The sequence below is a fragment of the Rhinopithecus roxellana genome, chromosome 17, assembly GCF_007565055.1.
Source record: "Rhinopithecus roxellana isolate Shanxi Qingling chromosome 17, ASM756505v1, whole genome shotgun sequence".
In the NCBI taxonomy this organism is placed as follows: domain Eukaryota; kingdom Metazoa; phylum Chordata; class Mammalia; order Primates; family Cercopithecidae; genus Rhinopithecus; species Rhinopithecus roxellana.
In genome coordinates this window covers 69,476,429-69,500,903 of record NC_044565.1, presented here as the reverse complement: position 1 = coordinate 69,500,903, position 24,475 = coordinate 69,476,429, and the positions used below count along the sequence as shown (strand labels likewise).

The window sequence follows — 24,475 nt, the reverse complement described above, 5'->3', positions numbered from 1 at the left end:
TCTCATTGTGTGTCTGTGTGGGATTGGAGTGTGTGTGCACGTATGTACACCTGGCTGCATGTTGGTAATGAAAATACAGGGATGTTAGTATAAGGCTTGTGTTAGGGACCAATGAAATTGAGTTGGGGGCAGAATTAAAGGAACAAATCTGCTGTTAAGACCAACCCATGCCACCCATCCTGTCCCACCTCTGATCTACTATTTGATTTACTGACTTTGAAAGGTTAACTTTCCAAAATAAGACATTTCATTTTATTTCTCAAATCAGAATAAGTCGGTGAGAGTAGAAACCACTAGGTCAAGAGAAAGAACTCTCCCCCAAAATGGAGAGAATCTTTCTCCCTACCCTGGGCTGCTGGTGCCCCTGGAAACGGGACTTCTTCCTCCCACATATGCTGCTAGCACAAGTCCCCTTGGGCCAGCTGGGCTGAAGTGGGCAGGGTGGGGCCCCTTTCACCCACCCAGAAACACGGGTTCACTGACCGTCAGGCTCTAGGATCTCCAGGGGGTCCACGGTGCGCTTCTGACCTGGCCCAGCAAGAGCACTCCTGACAGCCTCACAGACAGAAGGAGCTGCAGCCAGGTGTGCCTGAGCCTCAGTAATTGAGCACCGGAATAGGAGGCTCAGCAAGGCGATGGGGATCACCTGTGAGGAAGAGGCAGCGGGCACTGAAGCCTGAGGGAATTAGGTCATTAGAGAAAGAGCCCCGGGGGAAGGTCGGGCACAGTGGCTCACATCTGTAATCCCAGCACTTTGGGAGGCCGAGACAGGCAGATCACTTAAGTTCAGGAGTTTGAGACAAGCCTGGCCAATATGGCAATACCCCGTCTCTACTAAAAATACAAAAATTAGCCAGGCATTGGTGGCTGGCACCTGTAATCCCAGCTATTTGGGAGGATGAAGCAAGAGAATCTCTTGAACCTGGGAGCGCAGAGGTTGCAGTGAGCCGAGATCGCGCCACTGCACTCCAGCAGCCCGGGTGACAGAGCAAGACTCCCCCTCAAAAAAAAAAAAAAAAAAAAAAACCAGAACCCTGCAGCAGTTAAAGCATTTGATATAGGAATCAGGAGCCACCAGGTTAGATGGAAATTGGATGTTATGAAGACTAGAAGGTGGTAACAAGGTGGATTAAGAGCAGACAGAAAACTTCATTTTGACCAGGAAAACTCGTATTCGTCCTTCAAAACCCAGTCCAAATACCTTTTCTGCCTCTTTTTCCTGACTCCCTTCCTAGGCAGAACAGAAGACTCCTTTTCTGTGCCCCTGTAGTACCTTTTTCATACCTCCAGGACCACTTGTCAAAGTCATGTCTCCCCCATGAATGTGGAGGTCCTTGTGAGCAGAATGCCACTGAGCTTTGTAAACCCAGTGCCAAACAAACTTCTTGGCACATTGAAAATACTCAAGAACTTTTTGTTGAATGACCAGCAGTGGGCAGGATACCTGTTCCTTCTCATGTGCAACCTGGACATGGCAGGAGATGGGAGCAGCCCGAATATCATCTGACAGTGGCTGGGGAAAGTGGATCACTCGGAGGAGGCTCTCGATGCATGGAGCCTTGGACTGTCCAGAGAACCGCTAAGGAAAAAGTGGTAGGATCAGTGTCAGGCTAACGGCCAGAGGAACTAAGAATGGAGTCAAGGGAGAAGAAGGAACTCTGAGAGTGGGAGGCTGGGATCCCGAAGCCTGGCTGGAGAGGCTGTAGATGATTTGTCCATGTTGGCAATCCTAAACTCGTAATTCCCAGGTGTAAAGAAAAACTAGGTTAAGGGGGTTGGTGGTGGGCTTGATTGGCTGGGTTAAACTGGAGAATTAATGGCAAATTGGTCAAATTTGCATGCATGTCACACCAATCCCGTAGGTTGGTAATCTGGACTCCCTCTCTCTAGTTTCCTCTATAACCACATTCATCTTGCACACTAATGTGAGACTGTTCATCTGCAAACACTGCTTCCATTTTGTCACTACCTTCCTCTCTGTCTAGCTCAGCATTGTCCAGTAGAAATATAATGCAAGGCTGGGCATGGTGGCTCACACCTGTAATCCCAGCATTTTGGGAGGTCAAAACAGGAGGATCACTTGAGCCCAGGAGTTCGAGACCAGCCTAGGAAACATAGCAAGACCCCATCTCTACAAAAAATAAAATAAATTAGCGGGGTGTGGTGGCACCTGCCTATCGTCCCAGCTACTCAGGAGGCTGAGGTGGGAGGATTGCTTGAACTCAGGAGTTTGAGCTGTAGTGAGCCATGGTGGTGCCACTGCACTGCACTCCAGCTTGGGTAACAGCGTGAGACCCTGTCTCTAAAAAACTAAAAATAAAGAAAAAAAAAAATGCAAAGCACACGTGTGTTTTTAGTAGATGTATTAAAAAAAGAAATAGGTGAAATTGGCTGGGCACGGCAGCTCACACCTGTAATCCCAGCACTTCGAGAGGCCGAGGCAGGCGGATCACAAGGTCAGGAGTTGGAGACCAGCCTGGCCAATATGGTGAAACCCCATCTCTATTAAAAATACAAAAAAAAAAAAAAATTAGCTGCGCATGGTGGCGCATGCCTGTAATCCCAGCTACTCAGGAGGCTGAGGCAGGAGAATCAACTGAACCCAGGAGGCGGAGGTTACAGTGAGCCAAGATCGTGCCACTGCACTCCAGCCTGGGTGACAGAGCGAGAATACATCTCAAAAAAAAAAAAAAAATTGATTTCACCTATTTCTCCTGACCTTGTGATCTGCCTGCCTTGTCCTCCCAAAGTGCTGGGATTATAGGCATGAGCCACCATGCCTGGCCTGAAATCAATTTTAATAATATATTTCATTTAACCCAGTATATAACCCAATGTAAACAATATTAAACATTATTAGTGAGATATTTTGCAATATTTTTCTATATTCATATTTTGTATTTTGAAATCCAGTGTGTATTTTACAATTAGAGCACACCTCAATTTGGTTTTCTGTGACTCTTTTTGATTTTTTTTTTTTTTTTTTTTGAGAGAGAGTCTCACTCTGCCACCTAGGCTGGAGTGAAGTGGCACTATCTTGGCTCACTGAAACCTCCACCTCCCAGATTCAAGCAACTCTCCTGCCTCAGCCTCCCTAATAGATAGGACTATAGGCCTGTGCCAAGATGCCCGGCTTTTTTTTTTTTTTTTTTTTTAGTAGAGATAGCTGGTCTCGAACTCCTGACCTCAAGTGATCTGCCCGCTTTGGCCTTCCAGAATGCTGGGATTACAGCATAAGCCACCATGCCCAGCCAGCCCACCTCAATTTGGGTGCTAGATTTGCAACGCTAAAAAGCGAAATGTACATTAAAGTTACATTTAATTTAAAAATTATACAGCTTTGGTTTTTACATAAAATTAAAAATTCAGTTTCTTAGTCACACTAGCCACATTTTAAGTGCTCAGTAGCCACATGTGACTAATGGCCAGTGTTTTGGACAGCACAGGTCTAGCAGCATTTGGCAAGTCCAAATTCCTGCCTGACTTTAACCTTCCATATCCCTCCCCTTCCTACTTCTTCACAATCCCTCACTGTGCTCTAAAGTGACTCGCCACTCTGGTCAGACCTGTGTCCCTCACATATCATGCCCAGTCCCCTTTCTGGGACTTGGTGAATGACCTAACAGGAATGCCCTTCTGTCCATCTGTCCAAGCCATAACCAGCAGGCCTAGCTCAAATACCATCTCTTCCATGAGGCCTTCTTTTTGCTATAATGCATACTGACCCCCACCTTCTTTGTACCTCCACTGGACTTCAGTAAGGACCACAGTTTATTTTGGGGACCTGGTGGGTGCTCACTAAATGTTCATCGATTGATTCCTTTCACATAGGGTTGCCAGATTTTGTGAACAAAAATACAGGACATCCAAATATATAATGAAAAAAATTTAAAAACTCAAATATTGCATAGAGCATACTTAATGAAAAAATTATTCCATATTTATCTGAAATTCAAATTTAACTGGGCGTCCTGTATTTTTATTTGCTGAATCTGGCGACCCCATTTTCATGACCATCTGTTGTGCTGTCTGCTCAGCATCCACTCCTCCTTCTGGTATCAGCACCTTGGTTTTCCTCTGAGGATCTATCACTCCCCCATGCTCAGGTAATGAGGTTGGATCGAGGCTCACCTCCCAGCCCTTTTTCCACCACCATCCTGAAGGGAGAGCACATGAACCAGACTGGGCAGAGCACCCCTTGCCCTGGAAAACAGTGATTGCTTCAGGGACATGCATGTGTCCCAAGCAAGAGCTTCCAACCAGGCATTTGCAAGAACCACAGGACAGGCAAGTTCTTTGCCCACTAGTATTGCCAAGTAAGTTGTCAAGCTGGCACTACTGCTGGCCAGTTTGCCACCTAATGGAGAAAACTTGCCTAAGAATGAGAACAACGACTGGGCGCAGTGACTTACGCCTGTAATCCCAGCACTTAGGGAGGCTAAGGCGGGTGGATCACCTGAGGTCAGGAGTTCCAGACCAGCCTGGCCAACATGGCAAAACCCTGTCTCTGCTAAAAAATACAAAATTAGCTGGGCATGGTGGTGGGTGCCTATAATCCCAGATACTCAGGAGACTGAGGCAGGAGAATCACTGGAACCTCAGAGGCGGAGGTTGTGCTGAGCTGAAATAGCACTGCTGTACTCCAGCCTGGGCGATAACGCAAGACCCCATCTCAAAAAAAAAAAAAAAAAAAAAAAAGAATGAGAGCAACACAGAGGAAAGAAGCAGAGTTAAGGGTGGAAAGTTCTGGAACACATTAGGTTTAGCTGCCCTAAGATTGTTCAGTTATATCAGTTGTCATTTTCTTTGTTTAGCTTAAACCAGTATAAACTCATTTTCCATCACATTTGTCACTGAAACAGTCTTGCCTAATAATTACAATTTCACAAACACACCCAAGTGTGCTCACACACTCCTTAAGGGGAAGATGCACCTAATCGGAGGAGCAGAAGCACATAGAAAAGGCAGCCTGTACTCTTACACATTTCCATACCTCTGCAAAATGCCCTCCTCTGACAGCCTAAGCATTGAGGCCAGGCCCCACCCAGCCCTGCCCCATCATATCCCTACCTGCAGCATGGCCAGTGCCCGCCAGAAGAGCTTGGAGTTGCTAATTCGAAGGTCCAACATGTGGTTTTGTAGGATCTTCCCAAGAAGCACATGAGCACCTGTACTCACTGTATTCAGTACCCATTTGGTGCTTAGCTCACGCTGGAACTTCTGAAAAGGGTAGACACACGGGGGTGTCAAAAATTAGAGGACAGAAGAGCAGCAGAGTGAACAGGGCCCTGTTATCAGATGGGAAACCAACTGTCAAGAACCAGGGACCAAAATGCAGACATGATTTGTTTGAGCAGCCCAGGGTTTAAATGTCAGGGCAGTAGATGTAAACCAGGACTGTCTCAGGCAAACCTGGTAGCTTCACCCATTTGTGTTTTTGACCCCTAGGTAGACAGACATGTTCTCTGAGTCCTTCCACATTAGGATTTTGATCCTGCTGAATCGTTCCTTTTTCTCCCTGGGTATCAGACAACAGGAGTGGGATTCATTCCACTAAACCACAGGCTTCTTGAGAGGGCAGAGATGGTAACTTACTCTGCTCCAAGGCCCCAGTTTTTTAGACCATGACTGACATGTTTGCTGATCAATATGTTTGTTAAGGCCAGGCACAGTGGCTCACTCCTGTAATCCCACCACTTTGGGAGGCCAAGGTGGGCAGATCACCTGAAGTCAGGAGTTCTTGACAAACCTAGCCAACACGATGAAACGCTGTCTCTACTAAAAACATAAAAATTAGCTGGGAGTGGTGGCATACACCTGTAATACCAGCTAGTCAGGGGGCTGAGGCACAAGAATCACTTGAATCCGGGAGGTGGAGGTTGCAGTGAGCTTAGATTGTGCCACTGCACTCCAGTCTGGGCAACAGAGTGAGACTGTGTCTCAGGGGAAAAAAAATGTTTGTTGAAAAATGAATTCTATTTAATTTTTTTAACAACCCTATACAATAAGTTTATCTATCCTCATTTTTATATGTGGGGCAACTAGAGGTCAGAAGTGAATTAACTTGGAGAAGCTCATATGATAACGAGATGCAGAATGACGACCTAAATCCAGGTCTTCTGATTCAATGATGAGGGCATTTCCTACTTTGTCGCAAATATCTCCTGGATGAATGAGAGAACCTATGTGAGGGCATGTCGAAAACTAAAAAGTTGTACAAACATGTGGTATCGCAAGTATAAAACTGCCACTTGTTTTTGGCCCTTATATTCTGTCCACTTTGGGGCACAATAACACCTATTGACACATTAGCAGGGAAACTGGGGCCCAGTAAATGTGTTGAGGGGATTAATTAATTGGTGATATGGTTAGGCAACTTTGTGTCCTCACCCAAATCTCATCTTGAATTGTAATCCCCGCAGTCCCCATGTGTCAAGGGAGAGACCAGGGGGAGGTAATCGAATCATGGTGGCGGGGGGGTTCCCCCATGCTATTCTTGGGATAGTGAGTTCTCATGAGATCTGATGGTTTTATAAGGGGCTCTTCCCCTTTCATTTGGCACTTCTTTCTGCCACCTTGGGAAGAAGATGCCTTGCTTCCCCTTTACCTTCCACCACGATTGTAAGTTTCCTGAGGCCTCCCCAGCCATACTGAAATGTTGATCAATTAAACCTCTTTCCTTTATAAATCACCCAGTCTCAGGCAGTTCTTTTTTTTTTTTTTTTTTTTTTTTTTTTTGAGACAGAGTCTGGCTCTGTTGCCCAGGCTGGAGTGCAGTGGCCAGATCTCAGCTCACTGCAAGCTCCGCCTCCCGGGTTTACGCCATTCTCCTGCTTCAGCCTCCTGAGTAGCTGGGACTACAGGCGCCCGCTACCTCGCCCGGCTAGTTTTTTGTATTTTTTTTAGTAGAGACGGGGTTTCACCGTGTTAGCCAGGATGGTCTCAATCTCCTGACCTCGTGATCCGCCCGTCTCGGCCTCCCAAAGTGCTGGGATTACAGGCTTGAGCCACCGCGCCCGGCCAAGTCTCAGGCAGTTCTTTAGAGCAGTATGAAAATGTACTGGCCAAGGTGGGCGGATCATGAGGTCAGGAGACTGAGACCATCCTGGCTAACATGGTGAAATCCCATCTCTACTAAAAATACAAAAATTAGCCGGGTATGGTAGCAAGCACCTGTAAGTCAGAGCTACTCAGGAGGCTGAGGCAGGAGAATCGCTTCAACCCAGGAGGCAGAGGTTGCAGTGAGCTGAGATCGCACCACTGCACTCCAGCCTGATGACAGACTGAGACTCTATATCATCAAAAAAAAAAAAAAAAAAGTACTAATACATGTGGTCCTAGCCAGGCTGAGGAAACAGTCTACTGCTACTTTTACCTCTTTATTCTGGAATTCTAGAAATAGCTGTTCACACAAAACCCTGAAAGAGGGTATATTGAAAACATTTTAACAAATGAATGACCAGGACACTAAGTGTAAGAACAGATATCTGACTAATTTCAGCATGAAACTGGCCAGTAAGTATAAAGTACTGATGCTATAGGGTGTGTGTCAGACTGCACTTTGGGAGAAAGGTCAGTTAGGGCCGGGCGCGGTGGCTCAAGCCTGTAATCCCAGCACTTTGGGAGGCCGAGACAGGCGGATCACGAGGTCAGGAGATCGAGACCATCCTGGCTAACATGGTGAAACCCCGTCTCTACTAAAACATACAAAAAAAAAACTAGCCGGGCGAGGTGGCGGGCTCCTGTAGTCCCAGCTACTGGGGAGGCTGAGGCAGGAGAATGGCGTAAACCTGGGAGGCGGAGCTTGCAGTGAGCTGAGATCCGGCCACTGCACTCCAGCCTGGGCGGCAGAGCGAGACTCCGTCTCAAAAAAAAAAAAAAAAAAAAAAAAAGAAAGGTCAGTTAGATCTGGATTATACCACTAACCATTTATACCACTAACATGAACACCATTAACACAAAAATATTTTAAATTGTATATAATTTGGAGTGAGACACGTTCATTTTAAAGTACACATGGAAAAATCAGCCTGGTTATAGCCAGGAAAATCCTTAAAAAGAAAAATAGGCTGGGCGTGGTGGCTCACGCCTATAATCCCAGCACTTTGGGAGGCTGAGGTGAGCAGATCACTTGAGGTCAGGAGTTCAAGACCAGCCTGGCCAACAGGATGAAACCTGATCTCTACAAAATACACAAAAGAAAATTTGCCTGGCGTGCTGGCATCTGCCTGTAATCCCAGCTACTTGGGAGACTGAGGCAAGATAATCACTTGAATCTGGGAAGTGGAGGTTGCAGTGAGCCAAGATCATGCCACTGAACAACAACTTGGGCAACAGAATGAGACTCCATCTCAAAAAAAAAAAAAAAAAAAAAAAAAGAAGAAGAAGAAGAATGAAGAACAAACCCTATTGGCACTAAACACACCATAACACCTCTATAATTAAAACATATGGTACCAGCACATCAGTAGACAAACCAGTGAAACAGAATAGAAAGTCCATAAATAGACCAATGCACATAGAAATTGAGTATGTGACACAGGTAGCATCCTAAATCACTCAGGGAAAGATGAACTTAAAAAAATTATATTGGAGCCAGGCATGGTGGCTCACCCCTGTAATCCCAGCTCTTTGGGAGGCCGGGGCAGGATGATTGCTTGAGGCCAGGGATTTGAGACCAGCCTGTACAACACAGCAAAATCCTGTCTCTACAAAAAAAAAAAAAAAAATTGTTTAATTAGCCAGGCATGGTGGTGTGTGTGTAGTCCCAGCTACTTGGGAGGCTGAGGTGACATGATTGCTTCAGCCCAGGAGTTTGAGGTTGCTGTGAAATCTGATCACATCACTGCACTCCAGCCTGGGTGGCAGAGTGAGATTCTGTCTCAAAAAAATAAAAAATATATACATATATATGGACAATTCAATAATCACTTAGAAAAATATATAATTGGATTCATGTCTTACCCCATACACAAGAATAAACTCCTAATAAATTAAAGATCTAAGTGTTTTAAAAAGAAAAAAAGAAACCATCTTTACTAGCAGAAAACATGGATGAAATTCCTTTACTAAAATAGGTGTTAGAAAAAGCTTTCTGGACCACGCCTACAATCCCAGCGCTTTGGGAGGCAGAGGTGGGTGGATCACTTGAGGTCAGGAGTTCAAGACCAGCCTGGCCAACATGGTGAAACCCCTGGCCAACATGGTGAAACAAAATTAGCTGGGTGTGGTGGCAAGCGCCTGTAGTCCAGCTACTCCAGAGGCTGAGGTGGGAGGATCACCCCAGAGCCCAGGAAATCGAGGCTGCAGTGAGCTATGATCATACCATGGCACTCCAGCCTGGTTAACAGAATGAGACCCTGTCCCAAAAAAATAATAAAATAAGGCTGGGCATAGTAGCTTACGCTTGTAATCTCAGCACTTTGGGAGGCCGACACGGGCAGATCACCTGAGGTCAGCCTGGCCAACATGGTGAAACCGTGTCTCCACTATAAATGCAAAAATTAACTGGGCATGGTGCTCCCAGCTACTCGGGAGGCTGAAGAAGGAGAACTGCTTGAACCTAGGAGGCAGAGGTTGCAGTGAGCTGAGATCATACCACTGCACTCCAGCCTGGGTGACAGAGCAAAACTCCATCTCAAATAATAATAATAATAGTATTAAAATAATAATAAATAAATGAAAACTACACAGAAGTGGCATTTCTAATCTATCAGATTGATAAAATCCAAAAGCTTCTCGAAACTCTCCAAGAGGCAGTAGGAGAGCAGCACTCTTGTATTTTGCTGGTATGGAAAGCAAAATAGTAAACCCTGTAGAAGGAAATTTTGCAATATCTAACAAAACGGCATATGTATGCAACCTTTGACCCAGCTCTAATACTTCTAGGAATTTACGCCTAAGATACACTTCTGACAATACAAAAATACATGTACATTCATTATATCGTGATTGATAATAGCAAAATATAGGAAACCTAAATGTCCTACATAGGAGATTGCCTGAGTAAACTATTGCATATGTGGAAACACACAAAGGTAAAAACTAATGAGGAAGAGCTCTATGAGCCAATATGGAGTGATTTTCAGAATATCTTCTTAAAGCACAAAAGAGTATAGTATACCGCCTTTTGTATAGGAAGTGCAAACTATATATATATGTACACAGACTTTTTTTCCAAAACGAAACATAGGAGGATAAGCCAGTAACTAATTAACTAATTCCCTACAGGCATGAATGGAAATGGAATGAGACAGCAGATATATTGATGATGCTGGAAATCAACATGATCACTAAGGGAAAGAGGAAGAAGAATGGGAATATATATATATAGTATATATATAGTATATATAGATGTATATATAGATGTATGTGTGTATATATATACGCATACACATTCATCTGTATGTAAACAAATCTACATATGCATATGTGTGTATGTATGCATGCATATATACATAAACACACACACATGCACACCCTTATTCTTTCTACTGATACGGCTTAGAGGCAAAGACACACCAGTAGCAGTGAACATACCTAGCATTTGGGTTTCTAAATACTAGAACCCACTAACAAGAACCAGGGCTCCTCAGAAAAATGACTGACTCCACGGCTGGACCAGGGAAAGTATAGGTGAATCTGGATCGGCGGCTTTGTGTTCCCGCTTAGGAGATTGACAGGGCAAACTATTGTTACACACACACACACACACACACACACACACACACAAATGCAAATAAGTAATGATGAAGAGATCTATAAACTCCACTGCAGTGATTTTCAAAATATCTTTTTTTTTTTTTTTTTTTTTTTGAGACGGAGTCTTGCTCTGTCGCCCAGGCTGGAGTGCAGTGGCCGATCTCAGCTCACTGCAAGCTCCGCCTCCCAGGTTCACGCCATTCTCCTGCCTCAGCCTCCTATGTAGCTGGGATACAGGCGCCCGCCACCTCGCCCGGCTAGTTTTTTTGTATTTTTTAGTAGAGACGGGGTTTCACCGTGTTAGCCAGGATGGTCTCGATCTCCTGACCTCGTGATCCACCCGTCTCGGCCTCCCAAAGTACTGGGATTACAGGCTTGAGCCACCGCACCCGGCCTTTTCAAAATATCTTAAGCAAAAAATGCAAGATGTAAAAAAGATGCTACTTTTTGCATAAGAAGGTTATTATTATTATTTTGCAAAAAGAAACACAACAAAGAGTGTTCAAATACTAATGTGGATATGTCACAAGGACACAGGAACTAGCTTGAGTGAGCTCTCATTTTGAGCATTAAAATAAATAATGAATAACAATAAGAATGGATTAAAACACATTTAACAACAACAAAAAATTTGTGAGTCCATATTGACACTGAAAAAACAAAGATAGATAGGGTAGATAGGATGGGGAGAGAAGAAAAAGATTTTCTTTCTTTTTTTTGAGATGGAGTCTCACTCCGTCACCCAGGCTGGAGTGCGATGGCACAATCTTGGCTCGCTGCAACCTCTGCCTTGTGGTTCAAACAATTCTCCTGACCCAGTGTCCCGAGTATCTGGGACTACAGGTGCACACCACCACACCCGGCTAATTTTTGTATTTTAGTAGAGACGAGGTTTTGTTATGTTGGCCAGGCTGGTCTCAAACTCCTGGCCTCAAGTGATCCGCCTGCCTTGGCCTCCCAAAGTGCTGGGATTACAGATGTGAGCCACCACACCTGGATGAGAGAGATTTTCTTTACAGAAGAATGCCAACTACTAAATATAGATGGAAGGGATAGAAATAGAAAATCACCATTTACGGCCGGGCGCAGTGGCTCAAGCCTGTAATCCCAGCACTTTGGGAGGCCGAGACGGGCGGATCACGAGGTCAGGAGATCGAGACCATCCTGGCTAATACGGTGAAACCCCGTCTCTACTAAAAAAATACAAAAAACTAGCCGGGCGTGGTGGCGGGCGCCTGTAGTCCCAGCTACTCCGGAGGCTGAGGCAGGAGAATGGCGGGAACCCGGGAGGCGGAGCTTGCAGTGAGCTGAGATCCGGCCACTGCACTCCAGCCTGGGCGACAGAGCGAGACTCCGTCTCAAAAAAAAAAAAAAAAAAAAAAAAAAAAAGAAAATCACCATTTAAAAACTTACCATAGTAATAATTAATTCAACCAAGAATCATCAGTGGATGCTAAAACCATTGGGTGAAAGATTGCTAGGAATAGGATACAGAGAAATCTAACAGACACCATCCTAGCTAAACGATCGACTATAGCATCACCAATAAAGGGGCAAACTGACATCAGGTGCCTCCTGATGTGATAACTGATAAGGATGCAACTTCCCCTATGCAGTACTCCTACCAAAAATTTAACCTGAATATAATGAAGGAACAATCAGGCAAATCCAAAGTGAGGCATATTCTGGAAAATAATTGATCTGGACTTCTAAGATATCAATGTCATCAAAGAGGAAAAAAACAACTGAGAATAAAGGAATAGAGGAAATAATGGAATAAAGGAAAACCAAAAAGACGTAATAACGGAATGCAGTGCATTATCCTTGATTGGATCCTAGATCTGGGAAATAAAAACAATACAGGAACATCTGGGGAAATTTGAATATGGTCTAGATAATAGATAATAGTATTATATTAATTATCGTTTTCCTGAGTGGAAAATTATATTGTAATTATGTAGTTGAATGCCCTTGTTCTCAGAGGACATATGTCAGAGTAATTAGTATGACACCTCGTGGTATCTCCAATTATCTTCTTTTTTTTTTTTTGAGATGGAGTCTCACTCTGTCACCCAGGCTGGAGTGCAGTGGCACGATCTCAGCTCACTGCAACCTCCACCTCTCAGGTTCAGGTGATCCTCCTGCCTTAGCCTCCCGAGTGTCTGGGACTATAAGCATGTGCCACCATGCCCGGCTAATTTTTGTATTTTTAGTAGAGATGGGTTTCACCATGTTGGCCAGGCTGATCTTGAACTCTTGACCTTGTGATCCACCCACCTCGGCCTCCCAAAGTGCTGGGATTACAGGCGTGAGCCACCATACCCGGCTTCAATTATCCTTCATATAGTTCAGGGGAAAAGAAAGAGATGAAGCAAATATGGCAAAATGTTAATAACTGATGAATCTAGGGAAAAGTATATGGGTGTTTGTTGTACCATTTTTGTATTTTTCTGTAGGTTTGATTTTTATCAAAAATAAAACTGTATGCATTGTCACTTTGGAGGGCAAAAAAGAAAACAAAACAAAATAAAAGCGTAGGAACAGTTTACATCAAAAATACTTCTTTTTTTAAATTTTATTTTATTTATTTATTTATTTATTTTGAGACAGAGTTTCACTCTTGTTGCCCAGGCTGGGGTGCAATGGTGCGTTCTCAGCTCACTGCAACCTCCACTTCTCCTGCCTCAGCCTCCCAACTAGCTGGGATTACAGGCACCCACCACCATAATCAGGTAATTTTTTTGTATTTTTAGTAGAGACAGGGTTTCACCATGTTGGCCGGGCTGGTCTCGAACTCTTGACCTCAGGTGATCCGCCCGCCTTGGCATCCCAAAGTGCTGGGATTACAGGTGTGAGCCATGGCGTCTGGTAAAAAATATTTCTATTGCTAAAGATTGACCAGCCCAAATAAAGCCTCTTTATTTCAAACAATTCCAATTCGTTTAGAAAGATAAAACCAGGCTGAGTGCAGTGGCTCACTCCTATAATCCCAGCACTTTGGGAGGCCAAGGCAGTCGTATTACATGAGGTCAGAAGTTCGAGACCAGCCCAGCCAACACAGTGAAACCCTGTCTCTACAAAAAATACAAAAATTAGCAGGGCGTAGAGGCGTGTGCCTGTAATCCCAGCTACTCAGGAGGCTGAGGCAGGAGAATCACTTGAACCCGGGAGGCAGAGGTTGCGGTGAGCCAAGATCACACCACTGCACTCCAGCCTGGGCCACAGAGCAAGATTCTGTCTCAAAAATAAATAAACAAATAAATAAAACCAACATCAACCAAAAGCCAAAAAACACAAAGGAAAAGATTGATAGATTTGACTACGTAAAATTTTAAATAAAATGTCTCTACATAAAAAACACAAAAATAAAATAAAATAATAAGCTGGGGAAAATATAGAACAGAAAAAAAGGACTACTGTTTTTGCTATACACACCCCTTCTTACAAATAATAAGAAAAAAAAATACCCCCCAAAGAAAGAATGGGTAAATAGACCCAAAAGACAAGAAGCAGCACATGAAAGACAAAAAAAAATGTATCAAATGACCAATATATATTTTTAAGTAGTCCACCTACACAATGATTAAAGAAATATGGGCTGGGCACAGTGGCTCACGCCCCTAATCCCAGCACTTTGGGAGGCCGAGGTGGGTGGATCACGAAGTCAGGAGATTGAGACCATCCTGGCTAACACGGTGAAACTCCATCTCTACTAAAAATACAAAAAAGTAGCCAGGCGTGGTGGCGGGCGCCTGTATCCCAGCTACATAGGAGGCTGAGGCAGGAGAATGGCGTGAACCTGGGAGGCGGAGCTTGCAGTGAGCTGAGATCGGCCACTGCACTCCAGCCTGGGCGACAGAGCAAGACTCCATCTCAAAAAAAAAAAAAAAGAAAGAAATATAAATTAAAACAACACTGAAATGCCCTTTTGTTGCTTTGCTAATTAGCAAAAAAATTTTGAGACGGAGTCTCACTCTGTCGCCCAGGCTGGAGTGCAGTGGCGCGATCTCAGCTCACTGCAAGCTCCGCCTCCCGGGTTCACGCCATTCTCCTGCCTCAGCCTCCCCAGTAGCCGGGACTGCAGGCGCCCACCACCACGCCCGGCTAATTTTTTGTATTTTGTTTAATAGAGACGGGGTTTCACCGTGTTAGCCAGGATGGCCTCGATCTCCCGACCTCGTGATCCGCCCGCCTTGGCCTCCCAAAGTGCTGGGATTACAGGCGTGAGCCACCGCGCCCGCCGCAAAGATTTTTTATAAGGATGCTACCCAGTATTTATAAGGGTGTAAGGGAACAAGCAACTTCATGCTTTATTTATAAACCTCTTTGGAGGGCAATTTGACTATATGCATCAAAAAGCGCCAAAATTTTACATCCCCTTTGACCCAATGATTTCGCTTTTGAGGTTTATCCTGGTGAAATAGTCAAATTCCCAAAAAATGTGTGTATAAGGATGTTCAGTGCAGCACTTTAATAAAAACCATAATATTGAAGCTGTCTCTGTGTCTAATAATTGGAGTTAGAGTGAACAATTTATGGTACATCCATACAGTGGAATATTACACTGACATTAAAAATAATAGCAGTGATCTATCAGATGAGAACATGTCCTGGCATGATAAAAAACATAATAATAATAATAATTTTTGACAATGATAGTGATCTGTTAGTACAGAAAGATGTTCGTAATTTTAAATGAAAAAAAGCAACTTTAAAACAGCATATCAAGTATGGTCTTACTTTTGTACAAATATATTTATATATGCATATAATAGAAATTTAGAAGGACATCCTCCAAAATCTGTCAGAGTCTTTTTTTTTTTTTTTGAAGATGGTGGATTTGGAGTGAATTTTTCCTTTTTGCATTTCTGTAATTTGTAATGTTTTTACTACAAAAAATGTATTGCTATTAAAATGAACATTTTTCTTTAAAAATACAGTGTTTTGGCTAGGCGTGGTGGCTCATGCCTGTAATCCCAGCACTTTGGGAGGCCAAGGCGGGTGGATCACTTGAGTCTAGGAGTTGGCAACCAGCCTGGGCAACGTGGAGAAACCCTGTCTCTACAAAAAATACAAAAATTAGCCAGTCATGGTGGTGAGTGCCTGTGGTCCTACCTACTTCAGAAGCTGAGGTGGGAGGATCAGTTGAGTAGGGGAGGCGGAGGTTGCAGTGAACTGAGATGGCACCACTGCACTCTAGCCTAGGCCAAAGAGTGAAACCTTGTCAAAAAAAAAAAAAGGAAAAGAAAAGAAAAGAAAGGAGGGAAGGAAGGAAGGAAGGAAGGAAGGAGGAGGGAGGGAGGGAGGGAGGGAGGGAGGGAGGGAGGGAGGGAGAGAAAGAGAGAGAGAAAGAAAAGAAAAGAAAACGAAACGAAACGAAACTGGAAGGAGAGTGGATTCCCTGTTCAGGGGCAGAGAAACTTCCTCTTCTTATTATAAGAGCTCTAAGTCCAGGTAAGTCAGTGTTTCAGCTGTGTCTGGTCAAACCAGGAAACTTCCTGACAGACGTGGTTTGAATAACGAATAAGAGACCACATCTCTCCAGAGCAATACTTCAGGGCCCTGATTCTGCCCATGGAGGGTGGGCAGGTGGTGTATGAGAAAACGGAGAACCAGAGATGCAAAATTGCTTGCTTTCTTGGGCCACACAGCAGAGCTAGACTGGCATCCAGAGTTCCCAAAGCCCACACAAAGCTCTAAATTGCAAAGAGTACACACACTGATTATTATTTCTGTAATTATTATCAGTACTTGTGCTGGATTATAATTCATTGGCAAGCAGGGACTATATGCACGTAAAGTTATCTGCAATGAATTCAGCATAGCAAACTTGCAAAAAATAAAAAATAAAAGGTGCTGTAAAAGCTTTTGAATAATGATGATGACTTTGGTATCAAGAATTAACATGTCCCAGCCAGGCACAATGGCTCATACCTGTAATCCCAGCACTTTGGGAAGTCGAGGCAGGCAGATCACTTGAGGTCAGGAGTTTGAGACCAGCCTGGCCAACATGAGGAAACACTATCTCTACTAAAAATACAAAAGTTAGCCGGGCATGGTGGCGCGCACCTGTAGTGCCAGCTACTTGAGGCACGAGAATCATTTGAACCCAAGAGGTGGAGGTTGCAGTGAGCTGAGATCGCGCCACTGCACTCCAACCTGGGCGACAGAGTGAGACTCCGTCTCAAATTAAAAAGAATTAACCTGTCCCAAAGGACAAATGAACATCTGTCAGGTGACTGGTGGCCTATCCTGCACTTTTTGCATATTCCTAGAGACAGCTGAGCCCAGTAAATCATTGCCTTGGGAATTCTGACTAGTGACCTGGTAACCCATGACCTTGCCCAGCTGGCTTTGTGAAGGTCAGAGAGGTCTCCAAGCTTTCTACCCTCCAGCCTCGGGTTTTTTGATCCCTGGAATCCCTCTCCCTCTGAGCCCCTTACTGCAGATAGGACCTTCTCATTCCCCATACCTGGACGAAGTTTCCTTCATATTCAAAGAAAAGCAGTGGCCATGTGATGCCGATGATGGAGGGAAAAAGCCTCTTCAGAGGGATCTGGAGAGAGAGAAAGAGGAGCAGGAGAGCCATCTCCAGGAAGGCCTGGCCGCAACTGCCACCTGGGTACCCTCGTCATGGCTGGACTCTCACCGGCAAGGTCTGCCCCACGGTGCTGTGTGCCAGGGCCTGGATGTGGCTGGTTTTCTCTTTCACCTGCTCCACTATAGTCTGCACCTCCGTGAGGTTGTCTAGGAGAAGGGGAGGGCATTAGAGTCAAAAGGCTGGCTATGCAGCTGTTCCTCCTGCTCCCCTGGCTGGGTCAGAATATTCACCCATTCCCTCCCTCTAAGCAGGTACCCTAAGACTGAGAAAAATGACAGCTCCTCTGAGTCATTCTACTTCCCCACTCCCCAGCCCTCACCGCTCCCATCTTCCCTCTCACCATCCAGCGTGAAAATAAAGACCACAGTGTCAATTTCCGTGAGGGAGGGCAGGATGGAAGTCAAGAAGTCCTCCTGGGAGAAGGTGAACTGGGGACCCTGGGGCAGAAGAAGATGGGAGGGTCCCTCCCATGCAAACACTCTAAAGCACAGACGTGAGGACTAAAGGGGGCCGTGGAGGAGATCTAACACTTTTGTCTACAGGTGAAAGAGCTGAGGTTCAAAAAGGTACAGTGTTTTGCCCAAGACGATGTAACAAGTCAGTGGACTAGCGCCAGGTTTGGGGACTGGATCTAGAGCTTTCCATACTGCCCATGCTACGCCAAAGCCTCATGACTTTTGACTCATATTCTCTTCTCTGGACCACCTATTCCAAAGAACTTCTCACCTAGCTTCACCTTCCCCTTTTCTTCCACCCTCAGCACACCAGTGATCTCCCCAACTTCCCCAAGTCCTGTTCTTCTCCGACCTGGTTGGTGAGCTAAGCCTTCTGATTAAACATGTCACTGTGATCACCAATGAGAAAGCCACGGACATCTCGGAAATCTGGGAAGTTTAAGGACAAGAAGAGATGAGTGATTGGCTATATAGAAAAGGAAGGTTCTAGGCTTCAGGGTGAGAAAATGGGACTGGGAGGAAAAGTAGCAAGTGGGGCATGGAGTGAGGAGTAGCCCATGTGGGAGGCAATAGTTAAGCACAGGGGTGGGAGCTGAGAAGGAATCAAGGGCTGAGCTGGGGTTCGAAGGAAGAAGAATTTGACTGAAGTGCCTATTTAGATAGGGAAGGAGGGACACTCCCATGGGTTGGGAGTAGGACAGTGTTTGGAGAGCAGCCCAATTGGTTGGGATCAGGAGGAAGCAGGAAGAACATCTGGACTGGGGTCCCACCAGCACCAAAGGTGTGGATGCACTCTACTCCATCCATGATGGCAATGATGCCCAGGGTCTGCCAGCCAACCAGGTACACGTGGCCTTTCTTCTGCAGACTGAGAATGGGTCAGAGGTCAGGACATGAGAGATCACAGTGAAAAGAGGCCAGAGATGTCCACAGAAGAACACAGGAGTCAACAAACCATGACCCTTCAAGATGCAATCCCATCACCCATATCATGTTAACAAGTCTCATAGAGTCTCCCTGCTCTCGGTATTCTCCATCCGGGCCACATCCCCGCCTCTAAACACATATCCACACACCTAGTGCTGACGCTTTTCATCAGGGTGGCAATCTTGGGACTTTGGCTGTAGGTCACCTGATGAGCTCGCTCAAATGTCCACAAGATTTCCAGGAGGCATCTGGGAGAAAAGCCACCAGCTCCCAAGAAGGGCCCAATGCCCCCTCAGAAAGCTTAGGTACCTCCCTGAGCGGGGAGGTGAAGGCACAGCTCCCTTAGAACTAAGTTCTGCTGGCCCCTAGAGAGGTGCAGAGAGTAGGCCCAGACTGCGTTCAGGAGGGGCAGCAAGGGCTTCAATGGGCAGAAAACAAAAGAGCAGAAAGAGGGAGGAGTGCATCAGGAAAGCACCTGGAGGAGCAGGCTCTGCGAGCCACTGGGAAGGGGAGTGAGCAGCCTGGGAGTGAGGCTAGAGACCCTGGAGAGGGAGGCAGGCCCCGAGTAGGATGAGCTCTACCTGCATGACCTGGACCACCCCCAAATCAAAGGACCCTAGGGAGCCAGGCTAGCTTTGGAGGCCCCAGGCTGGCTCAGGGATTAGGTCTGGACCTGAAGAATCCAGGATCCACTGGAAACAATTCGGACTCTGCGACTATGTGGTGGGAGCAACAGCATGTTCCAGCCAGCTCCCTTCCCAGGGGAGGCGTGGTGGGCTGCAGTCTTATTGCCACCAGACCAGTCTTGGGATCTAGACCTGCCAATCCCCATCCATACCATCTCACGCTTGCCTGACTCTGAGCTCTCTCTTGTCCAGATCCTCCCTACCTTTGAGATGCTGCAACGCCCTGGTCCACAGTCTTATGGGCTGCTAATAACAGGGTTTCCAGCAGGATCTTGGTGGCACTTCCACCTTTCATCCGGGAGGAGCCGCTGAGACCCTCGGGCTGAGGAGGCGAAGACACCCAAGAGGAATTGGGAGAGGATGAAGACCCCAGAGACCATTTGTTAGTAACCCCCGGGCATGCATGTGATAGCACCGGTGGCCCCCAGTGTGCTTGTGAGGAAGGGTGCTGGGGTGGGCTTGACTGAGAGGAAGATTAGAAAGAGGGGAAGGGCCTCCTCTGGTCACTCCTAGGTATATTCAGGACTTTCTGGAGAGGAAGTCACAGTGATTGGGTCTCTTGTCAGCTGGGTCAAGGGTTTTTCATAGAGTGCTTTTCTTTTCTTTCTTTCTTTCCTTTCTTTTTTTTGAGATGGAGTCTCACTCTGTTACCCTATCACCCAGGCTGAAGTGCATTGGCAGGATCTCAGCTCACTGCAAGCTCTGCCTCCTGGGTTCACACCATTCTCCTGCCTCAGCCTCCTCAATAGCTGGGACTACAGGCACCTGCCACCACGCCCGGCTAATTTTTTGTATTTTTAGTAGAGACGGGGTTTCACTCTGGTAGCCAGGATGGTCTCCATCTCCTGACCTCGTGATTCGCAAGCCTCGGCCTCCCAAAGTGTTTTTATTTATTTATTTTTGAGATGGAGTCTCGCTCTGCCACCCAGGCTGGAGTGCAGTGGTGCAATCTTGGATCACTGCAACCTCTACCTCCCAAATTCAAGTGATTCACCTGTCTCAGCCTCCCAAGTAGCTGGGATTACAGGCACCTGCCACCATGCCCAGCTAATTTTTTTTTTTTTTTTTGAGATGGAGTCTCACTCTGTTGCCCAGGCTAGAGTGCAGTGGTGTGATCTCGGCTCACTGCAAGCTCCGCCTCCCAGGTTCACGCCATTCTCCTGCCTCAGCCTCCCGAGTAGCTGGGACTACAGGCACCCACCACTACGCCCGGCTAATTTTTTGCATTTTTAATAGAGACGGGGTTTCACCGTGTTTGCCAGGATGGTCTCGATCTCCTGATCTTGTGATCCGCCTGCCTCGGCCTCCCAAAGTGCTGGGATTACAGGCGTGAGCCACTGCGCCTGGCCTAATTTTTGTATTTTTAGTGGAGACGTGATTTCACCATGTTAGCCAAGCCGGTCTTGAACTCCTGACCTCAAGTGATCTGCCCACCTTGGCCTCCCAAAGTGCTGAGATTATAAGCATGAGCCACCACACCCAGACCAGAGAGCACTTTTATTTCCAATAAATTTCTCCCCCACTTCCCCCACCTCCACCATTTTCTGTTGTACTTTATCAATCCAAACACCACATGTCATATCCTTTTCAGAGACCAATGAAGCTGTGATTACAGCGGTCCAGATGTGGAACACAGCACACCAGACAGACAAAGAGGCTACAGCAAACAGAATGATAACAGTAGTGTCTGAGGCTGGGTGCAGTGGCTCACACCTATAATCCCAGCACTTTGGGAGGCCGAGGCAGGCACATCACCTGAGGTCAGGAGTTTGAGACCAGCCTGGCCAACAGGCTGTCTATTAAAAATACAAAAAGTAGCCAGACATGGTGGCAGGTGCCTGTAATCCCAGCTACTCCACAGGCTGAGGCAGGAGAATTGCTTGAACTAGGGAAGCAGAGGTTGCAGTGAGCCAAGATCGCGCCATTGCACTCCAGCCTGGGTGACAAGAGCAAGAATTCGTCTCAAAAAAAAAACAAAAACAAAAACAGAAGTGACTGAGAAAAGAAGATTGAAAGTCAACATTTGCATAGGGGAGGAAAGACAGATGAGGATTTGGGGGGTGAAAGCTGTGGAATTCTTATGTCATATGGAATTCTACCTTCCTATCTCACAAAAGGAAGATGGAGGAGAATGTCGCAGATGGTGTGCCCATCACTGGTAGAGGGAGGCACCGGCTGGAATCTGGCTAAGGCCCTCATAAGGCCCAAGTAAGGAGAAATGGTGCTAGTGAAATGTATCCACAATCCAGATGAGAAAAAAAGAACAGGAGAAAACAGCTTTCAAGCTAAGAAGGGCCACCAAATTTTGGAGAGAATTTAAAAAGGCAGAAGAATGAAACAAAACTGCACCCCATTTTTTAAAGCCAATATTTAAAATGTAAATATGTGAGAGAGACAGACTGAGGCATAACAATGGCTATTCAACGCTGTCTATACATAGATGGCAAAGAGCTTCTTTAAACAGAAACTGTCCCAGACCACTGAAGTGTTTAAGGCTTACCAATTTGAGAGACAGGGTTGGAATGAAGATGAAATATCTTAAGGTGAAAACGTAAATGGGAAAATAGGATTTGGTTTATAACATTTTAGCTGACTCACAATGCCTCAGGAATTTAAACAAGATGTAACAGAACCTAAAATCAGAGGCCCCAAGGAAGTGGCAAGCAGTTCCCAGGTGTTGGGGGGTGGTGGAGAACATAGAAAAAGGAGAGGCTCTACCCCGATGGCAGGATTGAGCACAAAAGCTTTCTGTTTCTCCTGCATTTTCTGCATCCGCTCTGCTACTTGTCGGAATGTTGAACTCCAGTCTTCAATGGGGTCATTTCTGAGATCCAGAGAGACACAAGGTGGGGAGATTGTCTATGAGGATCTCAAAGAAGGGTCTCAGCTGGGAGTCATGATCAAAGACTGCATCGGGATTGAGGTCAGAGGTCAACAACTTCATACAGACATATGCTTTGGAGCTTTTAGAGGAACTGTGTCCCTGAACCCCGAGGACAGGGGTTCATAAAATATTCAGCACCTCAAGCCCAGAGCAAAGTCAACACTCAAGTTTAAAGTCCCAGCCTGAGACGAAAACCGTCTTGTGTCCTGCTCCTTGCATAAGCCCCAATGCCATGGCTACACTCATCTCACCCTCTGCAGCTCCTTTAGGGAATGCCTGTCATTCAAATGTCAAAATTGCCACCTCATGTTCCATCTTAGGGTCCATCAGAAGCCCTTCCCATTCGTGGGAATACATTCTGGAAATCCCTCCAAAGAGTGAACTCTCAGTACCAGAGAGAGGGATAACAGTGAGGGAACCAAGCTGCCAGGTAGCACCTCACAGTTGTCGAACATTCCTTGAGTAAATTAATTGGGAACAAATCAATGTGTTCATGAGACAAGAGAGCTACAGACTTGTTATCTGCTTAGTTACAAATCATGGAATCTCAAAGAATGAAGATCTTCTTTAGTTGATTTCTAATGGCTTTGCTAGGGGATAATTTATGAATCACCCATTGTGGCAGGACCTCAAAGAGACAGTTACTTCTGTACATGGCACCCCTAATTTCGCCTTATCATCCCATCATGCAAAAGTTCCCTCCCTTCTTGAACTATTTTTGTATTTTTTTCTTCTGTATTACTTCTAGGGCAGACAAGTTTCACATATTTCATGCCCGTTGTATAAAATGTCTCCTGTCATTTTTCCTCAAACTATTTCTGAAACTTCTAGAGTCCTAAGAAAGAGGAGACTAAAGCAGAGAGGGTTCATATTGTATGGTTTAACGTCGAGATTCCTAAACACAACTGGGCATCCAAATCATCTGGGGAGTTTTATTTTTTGATAACTACTCATTTCTGGTACCACATCCACCTTAAGATTCAGATTCAGTAGTTCGGGAGTGGAGCCCAAAAATCTGTATTTTAAAAAAGCTTCCCAGATGACTCTGAAAATCAGCCAAGTTTGGGAGCCACTGATTTAAGGAACAACTGGAAGATCTCCACGCCTACGTTGTTTGAAATTCTTCATTTCACTTAGTCATAGGCCCTGAAATTAGCATCCACTGCAGCAGATACATTTTTGGTGAAGGAGAGCCCTCCATGAAAAGGATCAGGGTTAGGAGTATTTCAGATTCATCTACACCTTCGCATAAATTATACTACAGCCTAGAATCTGGGAGGTGAAAAAGCACCTTGGAAAAACCCATTTGTCCCCCTTCCCAAGACCACCGCTAAATACAAAAAGCTGCTCTAAAATAATCAACAAGCCTTTGCCGCATCTCTCTGGTGTCAGGAAGCCCTCAGCTTTGTCAGGTGGCCCACTCCAATGGTTTATTTAGCAGAGTTCCCCAAACCTGGCTGTGCATCAGAATCTCCAGGGTTGCTTTCAAAAAATAGATATTCCAGGGCCTTACTCCAAACCTACAAAATCAGACCTCTTACACAAGGAACTAAGAATCTTCTTTATTTTTTTGTAACATTCCCCAGGCAGATCATACACAGAACCACATCTGAGCACTACTGGTTTAATATGTTGACTTATTCTGAGATCAAAGTGACCATTGACATAGAGAATAAGAGGGAGGTGATTTGGTAATGAGGGGCTCTCAGGAAAGGGAAAAGGGTGAGAGATCTGAGGAGCCTCAGGGGAGGAAAGGGGTGCCTGGAATGATGAGAGAGAATGGGCACTAAATAAAGGAACTGGACAAAGAGGAGTAGCAGGCCATCTGGCACCCACTGCTACTACTTTGAAAAGGTGCTTGGGGCTCATCCCTCTATGAAAGCAAAGATATTTGTGGTATGCATCTTCCTGACCCCATTTATCCTCCATTTTATCCCTTGTTTTTCTTGCCTCTTCAATCCCTGTTTCGAATGTATGCTATCTTGTATTTTATGCATCCTTTATAAGCCGCCTTTAATGCTTTGTGAAACAAGGAGAGAATAATTCAACCAACCAACAAACAAAAAAACCTTATAAGCTTAGGGGTACCCCATATTTACTTTCATATTCTGAGATTTGGTGAACAAGACTATCTGTTCTCTCGCTTGTGGTTGTACTATAGACTTTGACATGTTCCCTTCCAGCCTGCCCCAGGACTGCCCAGTCATTCCAGAAGGCTCAC

General features: G+C 45.4%; 1 protein-coding gene across 1 annotated transcript in view; it reads right to left on the bottom strand.

Moving 5' to 3' along the window:
* Positions 1-232: 232 nt before the first annotated feature.
* GCKR (glucokinase regulator) overlaps positions 233-24,475 on the bottom strand; it is a 28,870-nt gene continuing 4,627 nt past the window's right edge. The window contains 11 exon segments of the mRNA XM_010371214.2: positions 233-646; positions 1,445-1,579; positions 5,071-5,220; positions 17,174-17,257; positions 17,351-17,448; positions 17,643-17,739; positions 18,110-18,186; positions 18,528-18,625; positions 18,834-18,932; positions 19,574-19,692; positions 22,089-22,194. Coding sequence (XP_010369516.1) covers positions 476-646; positions 1,445-1,579; positions 5,071-5,220; positions 17,174-17,257; positions 17,351-17,448; positions 17,643-17,739; positions 18,110-18,186; positions 18,528-18,625; positions 18,834-18,932; positions 19,574-19,692; positions 22,089-22,194 — 1,234 coding nt within the window. The 3' untranslated portion in view covers positions 233-475.